The sequence below is a fragment of the Bicyclus anynana genome, chromosome 16 (assembly GCF_947172395.1).
Source record: "Bicyclus anynana chromosome 16, ilBicAnyn1.1, whole genome shotgun sequence".
NCBI lineage: Eukaryota > Metazoa > Arthropoda > Insecta > Lepidoptera > Nymphalidae > Bicyclus > Bicyclus anynana.
In genome coordinates, this window is record NC_069098.1 from 6,826,046 (window position 1) to 6,841,337 (window position 15,292).

The following is a 15,292-nucleotide window of genomic DNA, read 5'->3' on the forward strand; positions in this document are numbered from 1 at the left end:
AGTGAATTGAGTCAAATGAACAAGATTGGATTAGAAAAAAAAATATTTATTTAATATCACATTAAAACAAGGACATACGTAGTTACACGTTTGTATCTATCTAAACATTTTATACATTCAAAGTTACTAACTTTTCATTTGATTTTTTGATTATTTTTACAACAGCGTCCTATATGTAAGTCTAAACGAGACATCAATGGCCACTCTTTGTATAGTGAAGAAGGCTAAAATAAAATGAACCAGCAACGTATTATGACGTTTAATGATACACACACAAGACAAATTGCATAAATGTAGACCTCTTTTGCACAATACAGGATTGCGGGGTACGGTTTCAGCGCCCCTAGCCACGTGGCACGTCGATTCTCTTTCTACGATCGCTAACGCTTCGCAAAACTAGAAAAATGTATGGGGATGACAGATCTTGATCACGTGACCTGTCGATAACAAATTTCATTCCCATACATCTAGTTTTCGAAACGTTAGCGATCGTAGAAAGAGAATCGACATACTACTTGGCTAGGGGGGCTGGTGAGAATGAAAGGTGATGCGAACAGAAAAACAAAAATATTTATTTACTTTATGAGTAATAATGGCTGTTTTCGGTACATTAGCCTAAAATAAAACGCTGGAGCGCGCACTTCGTTATCTGTGCAAAATGACAAGCGTATCAAAATGGAAATGAATGAATCCTAAGGAAAACAGGCAAAGATGCAAATTCATTTTCAGAAAGTGTGTTTCCTCACTAACGTCGTATGACATACGTGCACTTCGATAATTACAGCCTCTGCTACCTTACTATAGCTCTCGCCCTCGGCTCGAGCTTGCAATAGCCTTGGCTGTAATTTTCAACTTCCCTCACTTATATCATAATGTACTATTAAATAGCTATATCATTTACTATGAGAAGACATGAACTGGACACGTTGTATTATGGATCAATCTATAGTCCTTTGATGTAACGTCCTTGTGAATTTGTCCTACCTGAAATTTTAAACGATTTATGTTTAGTTATAAATAAGTTCCAGAACAGTGCTATTGAGCCGATAATACAACCTGTCAGGGATCCGTAGAACATTTTTTACTAGCTACCAGAATCAAGAATTTTCGTAGATAAAAAAAGTTGATCATCTAATCGAAATAAAGCTACTCAAGAAAAATTAACTTGTTAGTAATTAGGTGTAAAAATGTTTTATGGATCCCTGACTTAACCTCAATTTACGCCTTTACTCGGACGTAGTAGCAAGAGATAGTAGCTCGACAACATTAGGGTGCTTTACCGTAATACAAATAACTCGCGAAAATAAAAAGAATATATGTTGCTCTCTTTTCTTCCCATTGCAATGAAATAGAAAGCGATATTTTCATTTGCTATTGGTCTACATTTGACTTTGTCTCGTCTTGAGTTATGAAAACGAAGAGAAGAGAGACAATAAATGTCTTCTGACTTTTTAGTTAGTTAGTTAGAAGTAAAAAAAGGTTGGATAATATATTAAGAAAAAAAAGTGGAAAAAGAGATACAAAATGGAAGTGAGTTAAAATAGTAACAAACAAATAGCAAAAATTAAATAAGTGGATTTTTGATGGAATAAGCATTTCCTTTAGTGATGTTATTTTGCGAGTGAAAAGTGTAGATAGTAATAAGCTATGATTACTAAGCTTCAAAACCATACAAATATTAAATAAAAATACTTTCCATATTTTATAATTCCCGTATTTAATTACCATATTCCATAATTTACAATTGTGTATGGCACAAGATTGATAAAAAATTTAACTGTTTAAAATGTTTCATGGTTGAACAAATTTTTTGGTAAATCAATTTTTAATACTTAGTGCTACGAGTAGTATTACTATTTTTTTTTATATATATATTTAACTAGCTAAACTGGTGGAGGTGGCAACACAAAACAAAATAAAATTAAATTGGTGATATAAATAATTTTAAAGATCAGGTGAGTGAAGAACGGTGCCTCATAAAAGGTGTTATAAATTTTGACGTTGGAGCATATTAATTTCCTAATAAAAGAGTAATTAAACCATACTAATATATGAGAATTAATATATCTGCATAGTAGCGATAACTCTGAAAACACTAGCAGTTCCAGACCAAAACCATGTTAGTAATTAATAGCTTAGGTACTAAATGGAACACGCCCAAAAGCTCTTGTTAGCCGTACTAATAAATGAATTTTAAAGCTTTACTTTGAAATCCCTTAGTGAATATTAAAAACCAAGATATACAGTATTTTATAGTTAAGGTAAAATAAAACTATATGCTTTACTGAGTTGTCTTTGCGTCAATTATTGTATACATTTTTATTCAGATATCAAAATTGCTTGAACGACTACGATCGAATTTCATCAAAAGACCAGACAGGCGGCAACTTAGAAAATATACACGTCATAGTTTCACCGTCTGTAAGGGGCCACGACGTATTAGTCCAATACGAGAAACCCCTTAACAATATTTAAAATGACCTCGAGCTAATTCACATGCTAGCGAAAAAAAAATTAAACATCCTGTTTAATTCTGTTTCGTAGTATGAAGTCTCGATGACTTCATACTTATGAAACTTTGTCCTATTCTAAGCTAAAGTGAACTTTGACCTATTCAAGGCTAAATGATCTTAAAGGGTCCGACGAGCCGCATAGAGGCATGGCGGCAAATAGGTAGGTGCTTGAAAATCGATTTATGAAATATAATCTATTTTTTAAAAGTTTGTTACAATCGTAACTCCTTGAATTGTACTTTGTTTTTTGTTTATATAATAACTTTTTAAGACGGAGGAAACTTCACGGTGTATATTATTGTATATATATATGTATAATTTATTCAGCATTGGACACTACTATAATAAAAAAAAAATAATACTCAATTAAATTTTTTTTAGCATATCCAGATTATTGAAACAAGTTAATTTGGAACTGTGTATCCTTGGTTTTTATATCAATAGCTTGTTATGTTGAAAATAATTGTTCGTTAGATACAAAATGATCATACGTGTAAAAGTGTCGAAGCCCGAGTTACATAGCTCGCATCTCCGATACACTTCAAACGCTGGCGACAAAAGAAAAAAATAGCTTTATTTTTAACAAAAATAAATAAATTATAGTACATAGATATTGTAAGACATAGATATTTTTCACAGAATACAAACTTCTATGCTTAGAAGTATGCTTATGAGCTCATTTGAAGAGTATAAATTGAAACTCAAGAGTTTTTTGTTGTGAATAGAGATGTTATAAAAAAAAATTCGCTTTTCGTAGTCACAAAAAAACAAAATATCAATCAATTAAAAAAACTTAATTGTTGGTCTATAAAGTAATACTGGCAAAAAAAACTTAATTATTTTCTTTAGTTTAACAATTAACGATTAACTAATGTAACAATTAACGATTGTCTTTCATTTATTTCACTTAGGATTTATTTATTCACATTAAACAAAATTAATTTTCATTACTTTATTTATGTAAATCTTCAATGAGCACATAGGTATTTCCGTGATTATTCAACAAATTATGCATAAAATATAATTATGATAAACATATTTGTTTTTGTAGTGGGCAAAGCTTTTGTTTTAGAAACAAAAACGAAAATTCAGATATAATAAGAGAAAACAAGTTGAAACGTACCATTTTGCTCGTTTGGACCAATCTTTGGGCGTCCAATGTAAACATTTTGGATCGATCCTCAATAATTTCTTCTCCATCGCTTTTTCGTGTTGTTGTATAGTTTCCTGTAAACATTTAAACAAATCAAATAAGTTTCTTTACTTAGCGTAAATTTCTGAGCGTCAGAACGAGATAATGTACCCCGCAATTTGTAGCACATTGTGGCTGTTAAGTTGTATATATCTATTAATTAAGTAACAGTAAAAAAACAGCAGGTTAGTAACAACTAATAATAACCTCGTTATTGATGCAAGTTGGGAGGAGAGTAGATTATCTCGTTCCGACGCTCAGAAATTTTCATTTCCTGGTAACTCAGTTAGCTACCAGACTTAAAAATGTTCGTAAATAAAACAGTTGATCGTCTCATCGAGATGAAGCTACTCACGAAAAACTTGATAGTAATCAGTTGTACAAAATGTTATACGGATCCCTGACTATATGAGATAAACAAGTAAAAAAAATCACTTTACATGTACGGAAGGTACCCTAAAAATGTTTTTTTCAAGATTTTATTTTACGACTTTGTTATTTAGTTGCATACTCATGCTAAATTACAGACAGCTTTTTAGTAGTAATAGTTTCTGAGTAACGCCGCGGACAGACTGACATGGCGAAACTATAAGGGTTCCTTGTTGACTACGGAACCCTAAAAATGGGGGATCTTGTTATAGAAGAGACAAGTACATCCAACCAAACCTATGAAGGAATTCTGCGATTTTCAGAGGTTATAATATTTTTAAGTCAACAATAAACTTATTTTGTGACAATGTGTGTAACTAATTTTATTTTATTTTAATAAATATCCAAAAAATATTCAAAAAATCTATGTATAGCTGGATGTTATTTAAGGTTTTTATATGTTAACATATGTATTTAGGTAAACTAACCTGATTAACTGACACTATATACTGTCCCTTGTAGTAATTTATGAGGTTTAAATTTTGTAATGTACTTATGACGTCCTCCTTCTTTATACTGGTCAGCTCGCATATTTCACTGAAATACATAGTCATCATTAAAAACCCATATATTCGGCTCACTGTTGAACACGAGTCTCCTCTCAGAGTTCAGCCAATACTCCCAGAATAAAGAAAATTCTCTGGTATGCAAGTTTCCTCACGATGTTTTTCCTTTACTGTTGGAGATACGTGATATTTATTTTCTTAAAATGCACATCAATTGAAAGTTGGAGGTGCATACCCCGGACCGGATTCGAACCTACGCCCTCCGATTCGTAAGCAGAGGTCTTATCCATTGTGCTATCACGTCCTATTCATCATACATATATGGTAATCAATATGAGCAAGAGCAAATGGTCAAACACAAATACGTTTAGTAATGTCTCCAAAAAGTCTCTTTCATTGAATTCATAATACACCGTGAAGTTTTCTTCGTCTTAAACCGAAATCCCACATAATGTACCCGATGTATATTATCCATTAGTGTTATTATAAAAAAAAAAAACAAAGTACAATTCAAGGAGTAACGATTGTAACAAACTTTCAAAAATGGATTATTTTAAAACATCCTGCATTTTCAAACACTTACCCTGTCCCTTTGAGGTCATTCACTTTAGCCTAAAGTAGGTCAAAGTTCAATGACTTATGAAACAGGATGGTTAAATTTTTTCATATTTTTTTATTTTATTTTCGCTAGAGTGTGAATTAGCTTGACGTCATTTTTAATATTGTTAAAGGGTGTCTTGTATTGGACTAATAAACTAGCACGATATTTAATTTTCTTACTTGATAGTAATGATGGGTTTCTCATTGTCCCCCACGGGTTTAATGTTGATAAGTATCTCCAATATTGTCTGAGCCCAGTAACTTCTGTACGAAAGCAAACCCAGATCCGACAATGGCTTCTCTGGTGAACCCGTTTTACCTTCGAACTTTGACAGTTCATAACCTACAAGGAAACAATAATTTTAATTAGTAGACAATCATGCATGGACTAATTTGTGACAAGGAAACAATTATTTTAATTAGTAGACAATCATGCATGGACTAAAATGATTTGATGTTTTTATTTCGTGTGAGTACGTTCATACTCACACGAAATAAAAACATCAAATCATTTTCGACAAATAAAACCCACCTATTTAAGTGCCAAATAAAAAAAAGAAAAATGTCATTCTTTTTTTTATAAAAAAATAAAATGCTTTTTAAATATTTTTCATCTGCGATTCGGATTCGATTTGATTGATCGTTGACACGATTCTTTCTCTTTTTATTTAGTTGGTTACACTTTCATAAAATTAAATTATTAAGGAAGGAAATTATTATTATTTTGGCTAGTTACCGCCAAGCGATTTAGCGTTCCGGCACGATGTCGTGTAGAAACCGAAAGGGCTGTGGATTTTCATTATCCTCCAAACAAGTTAGCCCGCTTTCAATTTAAATTTCGTTATCACTTACCTTCAGGTGAGATTGTAGGGCTAGAATCTTTTGTCAGATTAGAAATATTTTAAATAGATTTTGAGTTATGAGTCAAAAACTGAACTTCTTTTTTTATTTTTACTTTATCGTTTATAACTTTTGCAATTTCTGCGAGCGGGCCTTCAATTTTTTCAAAAACTATCTACATTCAATTCCAAATCGAATGTCACCTCAACTATTTTCATAGGAGACGGAGAACTTTTTTTGACCTAAATGGCACATGCTAACCAGTGCATTAATTTACGTAACTGTTGTTAGTGTTAAATTTTGAAAAACAAATTATGAAGAAAGTTTGTATATGCGGATGTCAAGGCGACGCGTGACGTTTGTTTTGTTTATATGGGTTTCACCAGCTTCACTATTCTGCTTGTAAAGACTCATTCTGTATCATTCGCTATTCTGTGAAGAAGACTTACTAAATTCTATGAGTAGTGTCCCGTATCCCTTCCGCTGGTACGGCGGCAGGGTCAATATACACGCTACGTTGTAGTCCTCCGTACTCTCTTTTTCCTTTGAAAAATATCCTACTATGTGGAATCCTGGAAGAAAATGTTTATAATTAAAAAAAAAACATTGAAGAGGGACCTTAAGGAGCACAGAGAAAAAAATAAAAAAAAAACTAACTTATTTATTTTTTCGTCTAGTACTTATCCGGAAAAGTAATCGATTTTATACAGTGTAGGGTAGGGGTAGGGTAGGGGTAGAGGTAAAGAAGGGTAGAGTAGGGATAGAGAACAAGTGCACTTATGTCAAAACGAAGCTTGACCGGGTCCGCTAGTATGATAGATACTATAGATACCTACTACAAACCACCGCAAAAAACAATCACCAAACAAAACAATGCCAACAGAAAACAGATAAATAATATGCACAAAAAAACCAAATATTATCAAATTTACGTTTATTTCGGACTATTAATATACCTAATGCCAATTTATAAGATATATACAAATGGATTGACAAGTCTTTCCCTCCGTTTATCCACCGGGGATATTATATCCACCGACGTGCCCATGCGCGGTGAGTGGATAAAACGAGTGTGGGGGATAAACGTTTTATCCTCTCCCCGTGGATAAATTTCTCCCTTGCCCGTGCTAGCCCTGCTGCGCGAGTAAAGGTGTTGCAAAAATTGGCGCGGGTAGAGAAAGGTTAAACAAATAATACCTAAATATACATATACAATGTCGATTTGTGTTTAGGAACCTTAAAAACTGTATATACATAAATATATAATGAAATAACAACACAATGTCTTTGTTTAGTATAGATAGAACGATGATACGTTACCTCTAGAATCAAATTCAGTCATCACATAAAATAAAAAAGGGTCTGTATCGTAATACAATGTTTTGTGGTCCAAAAACAGTTTGGCGAGCAAACACAGGTTCTGAGCGTAGCATTTGTTCTTTCTACCGTCGATTTCAAAGAAGGATATGCTGCCTTTTCGATAAATTTCATTGCCCGGCGGATGTTTTAGTTTGCATTTAATCTGAAAATTGAGGGTACTTTTGAAATTATTAAAGAGGGTAGAAGTAAGAAGAACCATGTATTCAACAGAATAATGTTTTCACTTGTAAACATTGACCTCATATAACAAAAGGACGCACAATCATGTAGAAAATTTCTCTTACTGGCCAATTTTGCTTTGACAGTTTTAGAATTATTGGTAAAGAAAATTATACCTAAATGCCTTTAAATAGAGTCCAATATTCAATAAAATCCTAAATTCAAACTTAAGGATTAAATTAAGGTTGAATTTGCAAATGCGACTACTTGAATTGGGTGCCAAGAAGTTGTGTTTGGCACTCATGCCAAGTGAGTGGAGGACGTGCTTTGGTCACTGATTGTGCATCCACTTTTTAATAGGAGATCGATGCTTGTAGACGATAAATTTTAGTTCAAAATCCGAACAGGTGGTTCAAAATCCGAAAATGGTACTTACCAAATGTCTCTCTAAGCACTTTTTAGTTTTTCTATATTTCAGACAGAACTCGCAAATATATATGCAGGCTAAATTTACCATTTCCTGGAAAAATAAAATATTGTAGTATAGTAGTAGTAATATAGTAGTAGTATTAACTATTTCAAAATTATGTTTAAAAATTAATACTTATACAGGTTTTGTCCACCTAGGGGTCGATCAAGACTGAGCCTTTCCGTGTGGGGTCGCCATTCTAGCATCTTGACACCCCAACAGCTTTTCGACCTGCTCTTAAATTATTACTCCTATATATAAAAGTACGAGTACATCGGTTCCATTATATCATACAAAGCATTCTTCATCATGAATGGAAAACTATCGAATCGAATCATGGGCGTAGCGAGGTAGTTGATTTAACTAAAAAAGTAGTAGTAACTAAATGCCTAATTGATTTAACTAAAAAAGTAAAAGAGACCTTATGTGGATGTTTCGGTTTCGGACGAAATTGAGGCTGAAACTGAAATTGGGTTTTGGTTTCGACCGTAAAACTAGTTTCAATATGACATTATCAATTTGTAATGAAATACTCAATTTAAGTATAGGTACCCCTCCCTAGAAAGAATCCTGGCTACAAAATGATCTTAATAAAAAGGGATCCGTTTTTCCTTTTGAGCTGTGAAACTCTAAAAAACAATACGTATAGCTATATATTATAAAAAAAGACATGTTACCTGTGGATAAGGTGCAAAATACCACGGCCGTATCCTATGTCTGCCCAGCTCAATCATCTCAATGTTCTTCATCCTGGTGACGAGGTCGTCGTGGCCGTGGGCGACCAGGCTGCCGGACTGACGTGGTCGAGTCGTGGGCGTGGCCGTCCCACTGACCACGGGGTCGCCACCGTCCAGCGACTCTTGTGGCTCGTTCTGAACATTAATTTACTACTATTATAACGAAACTAGCAGTTTTTCCCGTTTTCGAGGGAAAACGGTGTTAAATATAGCCTATGTTACTCAATGAAGACATAGCTTTCTATATATCTGCCTCAGATTCCGGAGGGTGTGAATTTTCCTAATTCTCTGCGAGTGTGTGAAGTCTGCCAATCCACATTGGGCCAGCGTGGTGTACTATGGCCTAAGCCCTCTCATTCTGATAGGCGACTCGGTTTTCAGCAGTGCGCCGAACATGGGTTGATAATAATGATGATAATGAGATTTTACATATTTTATTGTATTCAAAATTAATTATAATTTTAAAATAATAAAATATGTAGAAATTCTTATAAAGCTAATGAAGATTTTCAAAATCTCAGTATCCATGATAAAGATGTACTTACGTCATTCTCCAATGAGTTAGCTTTCCGTTTCCTGTTCATTTTCTTCTGCAAGGCTGCCGCCAGCACTGCGCCGCCATTGACGAGCGACGAGGAGTCATTCCCGAGGGTTGGACTCGCTGGACGAGATATTAACTGACGGGGCTCACCTGGTACACCTGGAATTGTTACAATTCTAAAATAGATAAATATAAATAAATAAATATATTTGGACATCACTGTAGCCCCAATGTAAGCATAGCTTGTTTTATGGGTACTGAGATAGCTAATGAATACACATTTAAGGCATATTTATAAACATAGATTAAGATTTAAACCAAAAATTTTCTTCAAAGTAAAATGTACATAATCACTACTATTTAAAGTTCACTTCACTTTGACGATAACATAATATTGAAAATCTTAAAAACCCCCTAAGGTCATGTAATTATTAATTACACTCTCAATGAAGTCATCAATATTTTTTTTTATTGCGCTTTCATTTGAGACCCTACTCGAATATTTTTGCAGACATTCGGCTATTTCCCACTTTCTACAACTTTTAAATGGATCAACCGATTTTCATCAAACATGTCTAAGAACACTCGCACACAAGTCACCTTTAATACAAAAAAGCCTGTAAGTATGTTTGTTTCTCCTTTACGCTGCGGCTACTGAAGCGATTTGGCTGAAATTTGGAATGGAAATATATTTTACTCTGACTAACTAACACCTAGACTTTTCATCCCGAAAAAGTCTAACTTAACTAAAACTGAATTCCACGCGGACGAAGTCGCAGGCGTCAACTCGTTACAAAATAATTCTGAAATAAAGTTACAATATACATACTCTTTTAAAGATGTAGGCAGTTCTATTCCCAAGGATTCCTGTATGATAACTTAAAAAAGGAAAAGAGTAAGATGAAATAAATCATGCTGCTATATCTATAGTAATTGACAAGAAACCAAAAGAACCAAAGAACAAATCATTATTGCATACCAAATCTAGTCATTATGTTTATTAATTATTTTATTTACAAATCTATTCTGGGAAGACTGTAAGTTTTGGATGTAGAGGTAAAAATGTCAGTGTGTGTGTCTGCAGTGATAACACTCCTAAAATTTATACACACACATGCATGTTCTATCATCATATCGCAACATCTCAAACCAAACAGACTTCCCAGCCCCCCTAGCCAAATGGCAGGTCGATTCTCTTTCTACGATCGCTAACGCTTCGAAAACTAGAAAAATGTATGGGAATGACAGATCTTGATCACGTGATCGTGATAGCAAATGTCATTCCCATACTTTGTTCATTTTACCATGAATTGACGTACCACTTGGCTAGGGGGCAGATTAGATTGACTATAAACTACCCTCAAAAACATATTCTAGCTTTATATGGGTAATTTATTAAATTATTTAATGTACTGCATTTCTTATGAGTACTGTTTACCAACAAAGAAATCAGAAATGAAGGTAGAAATTGCATGTCATTTCATAACTTATTTATTTTAAATTATGTATGGTCTGTTTAATTGAAACCGTATCTAATTGTTCTAAGCTTGTTAATCAAATTTATTTTCTTTAATTTAAGAACAATTTAATTTTATTTGTTATTAGTTGTGAAATGACTAGTGATTTATACCCTCATTTTTAATTTGTTTGTTGGTAAACAGTATTCATCAAGAAAGGCTGTAGTATAGTTGTTTGGATACACAGTAAGGATTTATATCAAAACATACTATTTCTATATATAAAGTCTAAGTGCAAAAAGATTCATTTAATAAATTGTTCTTTTTATAACCAAAAGCTTTTGAAAATATAAGCAGTAATCAAACATACCAGGTGTTAATCTTTGTGTGGAGCCATTGAGTGCATTGTTATGAATTTTCTCAGGTATTTTAGGTGTTGTTTGGTGAACCACATTCTCTCTACTATGAACACATTTCTGACTTTCATTGCAGACGTTATCATCTGCAGAAAAAACATCATTTTATATCAATTTTATATAAATAATGATTAAAATTTTACATAATATGAAATTAATAAATTTTTTTTTATAAAAAGCAAGCTTTCGTCATGGCCAGATTTATAATTACAACAACACAGTTTGTTTAAAGCGAATAAAAAATATATTGAAAATTCACAACATTTAAAAAGAACATTCTAATATTGTATATACACTATACAGTTTACAGAATTGTGAACAATAAATGAAAGTAATGTTATAAGCTGAGTCAAATGAAGGTTACCAAAGATTTTCTACTGTTAGATATGTTACGTCTACAAACAAAATCACCGCAAAAAACGATCCGAATTAAGCTACTCCACTGAGCACATATTATGCACAAATATTATGTGTGTAAAAGTTTTTACACTTTCTGAACACACAACTCGACATTGTAGAAGACTAATATATAAGAGATTTTTTTTTATTATTATTCATCATCATCTTCAACAGCGGATGGACGTCCACTGCTGGACATAGGCCTCTTGCATGGACTTCCAAACAGTCTCGAGCCGCGAGCATCCAGCTGCTTTATTATTATTACTGATAATTAAATTAAAACTAAGAATTAACATACAATGTATTTTGAATTTAACATCACACTTATCTTTTACACTTGGCGAAGTGCTTAGTGTTAATTGACCAATTTGACTCAACTGTTTCTTTATTAAGCTACATAATATTTCTAGCATGCCTAGGATGTGTTGCACGAGAATTGAGATAATAAGGATGACGAAAATGCTTCAATATATAACAAAAATCAGATCTTTAAAATCCTAATTAAGTACAGCAGCTGCAGCATTGAAAAAATTTATTAAAGATAGAAAATTTTGAAAAATATAAAATAGGTAACTTGGTAATTATGTTTGAACATCCATACAAATTTAACGATATCTCTTAGCGGCTATGTCACTCAGTACAGAGCGTTTTTAGAGACACAGCGTCGCAAAATTTACCCATTACATCTCTGTAATTCTGATAGTAATGATCGCAGATACCCTGCAGATATTGAAATTGCTTTACTATTAGCATACTCTTAATTTATGTACAATTTAAAAACTGTCACCATACCGCTATCTCTATTATCACTTTGTGACGAAAGATAGGGTGGTATATTTGATTTTACTACTATTTATATCTCTCGTTACAATATATCTCATTGACACATTCCAGGTGTGCAACAAAGTATTAACTTGACCAAAAAAATCAAGTAAGCATACAAATAAAGTCAAGATAAACAAGTTATTGTTGTTAGCTAGGTTTTATTTAACTTGAGCATATTATATGGTTAAAAATGAATTAAAAATTGCTATGTTTTCTACAAAAATTAATAAGTGATGAATTGCTTCAGACTAAAATCACACATCTTTAGTTGAAATGAAGATGAAGTTGTTAATTTTACTTGACAGTAGCTTATACAAAAAAAGTATTTAATAGTATAAATGCATTATTATCTATAAAACGACTGTTATTGAAGAAAAGATACATGCTTAAGCTACCTTTTATAATAAGGTAGTAGATTCATGCTTCATTAAAATAAAATACTAATATCTTACACTCTAGCATAAGCAACTTATATATACAAAAATTAACTGTCTGTAAGTCATGTAACATATCTCTACAACTTTCTTGAGCTTACTCACTTGAGTTCAACTGTTGAAAGATCAACTCATAGTAAGTTACTTTGGAATAAATAAAATTATTTTCTTTAAATCGACCTACAATTGAATTGAATATTGAACATACATTAAAAATAACAGACATACAGCCTAACAAATACTTCTGAACAATTTCAATAAAACATTAAATACAGTCTGCAAAGTTTATTTTTAATGTCTTATATATTATAACAGAAATCCCTGCAATTTGTGATGTCAAAAATTAATTTTTCAAGTGTGACATTAATTTTCAAATTAAGTTATTAATGTATGTTAATTAGATATGGCTAATATTTAAATAATAATGTATAAAATATATGAAATGTATTTACTTACATCCTATCAGTATGTCCCTTCAGTTTTATTCATCTACATACTATGTACTAAGAAAGTGCCAAATAAGTATTACTAAAAACAAATAGCAAAACAAAAAAAACACACATACTAAGAAAATTAGGCATGACGCCACCTCCAGATCCAATATGGGTCTTCTTCGGTGTGGTAGTCCCACCTGTGGGCCCGCTGCCATCCCTCCTGGGAAACTGTACTTTTCTTGTGTCCAACCATGACTCCCCGACCCACTCGTCTAAGCGTTTATTAACTGAAAACATGTAACAAAAAAGCAATTTAAAAAGTATTACATCACATACAATATGTAACAATTTGTAAATGATAATAGTTAAGTTTCCAAGAGTTGGTTGCTAACTATGGGCCTCATTTCAAAGTCATTCAGTGGATAATAAAAATAAAGAGTGAAGCTTGGAGTTTGCATGATGAAATGAGAAATGAGATCTGCAGAAGAATCAAAGTCACTGTCTGTCACAATGCACAATGCAGGCCACATAGTTGGTGTAGATGTAGGAAAGGCTCAGACCAATTATTGTATAGGACCTGCCTCGCTAGACTTATCTTTCTGTCAAAGTATATGATCAATGATCTAATGCGATTATAAAAACTGTCTCTATAGTATCGATGTTAAATAGTTGTAATTGTGTTTGTCGGTTAAAGAGCTCCGTAAAAATACCTTTTGTGTAATTGAATTGTGTAAAAAACGGGCAAAAACTTCTAGTTTAGTATAAGATATATACCAAATCTAAGCTCGTTTTCTTCAAAAAATGACAGACAAATTTTGTTCGTGACTATGAGTATGATACAGGTCCTTCTATAATTGGTCTGAGAGGAAAGGTGACCTTACACCAGAAAGCTTAGTGTTGGTCGACCTCCCACTAGGTAGACAGAGGACATCAAGTGGTTTTCTAGAGAATGGTTGTTAACTCTACTCAGCCTAGAAAATGCCTTTTTTTAACTTAAATCACTAAACAAAAAAACAAATTGGAATTTCCAAAAGCACTTAACAACAGTCTAATTAAAATAAATAAATTTTAATTAAATTAAGTACATTGTAACATTAAGCACAGACATTATTTAATGGTTGGTTTGATCACTTAATATCAGGTTCTAGGTGTGAGTCAGAACACATAATAAGCTTTTGGATTTCTCTTTCTAAAAATTGTGAATACCAACCACAAATTGGTAAGTTTTTGGAATCAATACACTTTTGTACTTTATGAGAGCAAAAAAACTATATTCTGTACCCGTTTTATATCAGTAGGTTCTTTAAATGATCTGTTATTTGACTTTCTTTAGACTGTCTGAACACATAAGCACTACATTCAAAACTTACTAATACATGAAAAATCGTTACAAAGGTATACAATAATATGATGTAGTCACGAAGACATAGCATAAACTTCTCGAATAGGCTGAAATTGTTCACTTATTTGTATTGTATATTCAAAAGTACAATTTTTGTGTAACATTTTAGGTTAGGCGAACTTACAATCTACATAATGCACATAGTATCCTCTTTGGCCTCGGACTTCCTTGATGCTAATAATCTCTGCGAGTGGCCAATCATCACCGCCTTGCATTCGAACTGGTAACCTGCATCCCTCCACCAAAGAGGCCTGTTTATTGTTGATGAATTAGTCAACATTTTCAGCAAAATTATCACTGTATTCAGAATTTAAACAATTATTGACATACAGCTGAATCGCAAAAAGTTGTAATTTCGTCCTCGTTATCATTCATTTTGTAAATACAAATAAATAAATGAAAATAACACCACTTTTCTTTGACCAAACACTTTTGACAGCTACACAGACGACAAACACAAAGTCGACAAATTCATCTATGCCAGTGTTACCAACTCCCAAAAATATTTATCCCCAAAGTTTGTGTCAAAAACTTCTAAAATCGCCTTAATTATTAAGTT

General features: G+C 32.6%; 1 protein-coding gene across 5 annotated transcripts; it reads right to left on the minus strand.

The window, feature by feature from the left end:
* Positions 1-30: 30 nt before the first annotated feature.
* On the minus strand, positions 31-15,185 carry LOC112052347 (histone acetyltransferase Tip60). 5 transcript variants are annotated; one of them, XR_008251550.1, is made up of 14 exons: positions 15,064-15,185; positions 14,858-14,984; positions 13,463-13,618; positions 11,194-11,325; positions 9,371-9,525; positions 8,766-8,960; positions 8,056-8,139; positions 7,401-7,602; positions 6,530-6,652; positions 5,421-5,583; positions 4,563-4,671; positions 3,637-3,740; positions 3,005-3,061; positions 31-984 (listed from the first exon to the last, which is right to left on the minus strand). XR_008251550.1 is itself a non-coding variant. In XM_052886079.1 (13 exons), exons 1-13 carry the CDS (start codon positions 15,106-15,108, stop codon positions 981-983), a joined length of 1,599 nt encoding a protein of 532 aa, XP_052742039.1. In that variant the 5' UTR covers positions 15,109-15,123; the 3' UTR covers positions 31-980. The 5 variants fall into 5 exon arrangements, 1 of the variants encoding a protein (XP_052742039.1); XR_008251551.1 differs by having other exon boundaries at positions 13,487-13,618; positions 15,064-15,123; XR_008251553.1 differs by lacking the exon at positions 11,194-11,325 and having other exon boundaries at positions 13,487-13,618; positions 15,064-15,123.
* Positions 15,186-15,292: the final 107 nt, after the last annotated feature.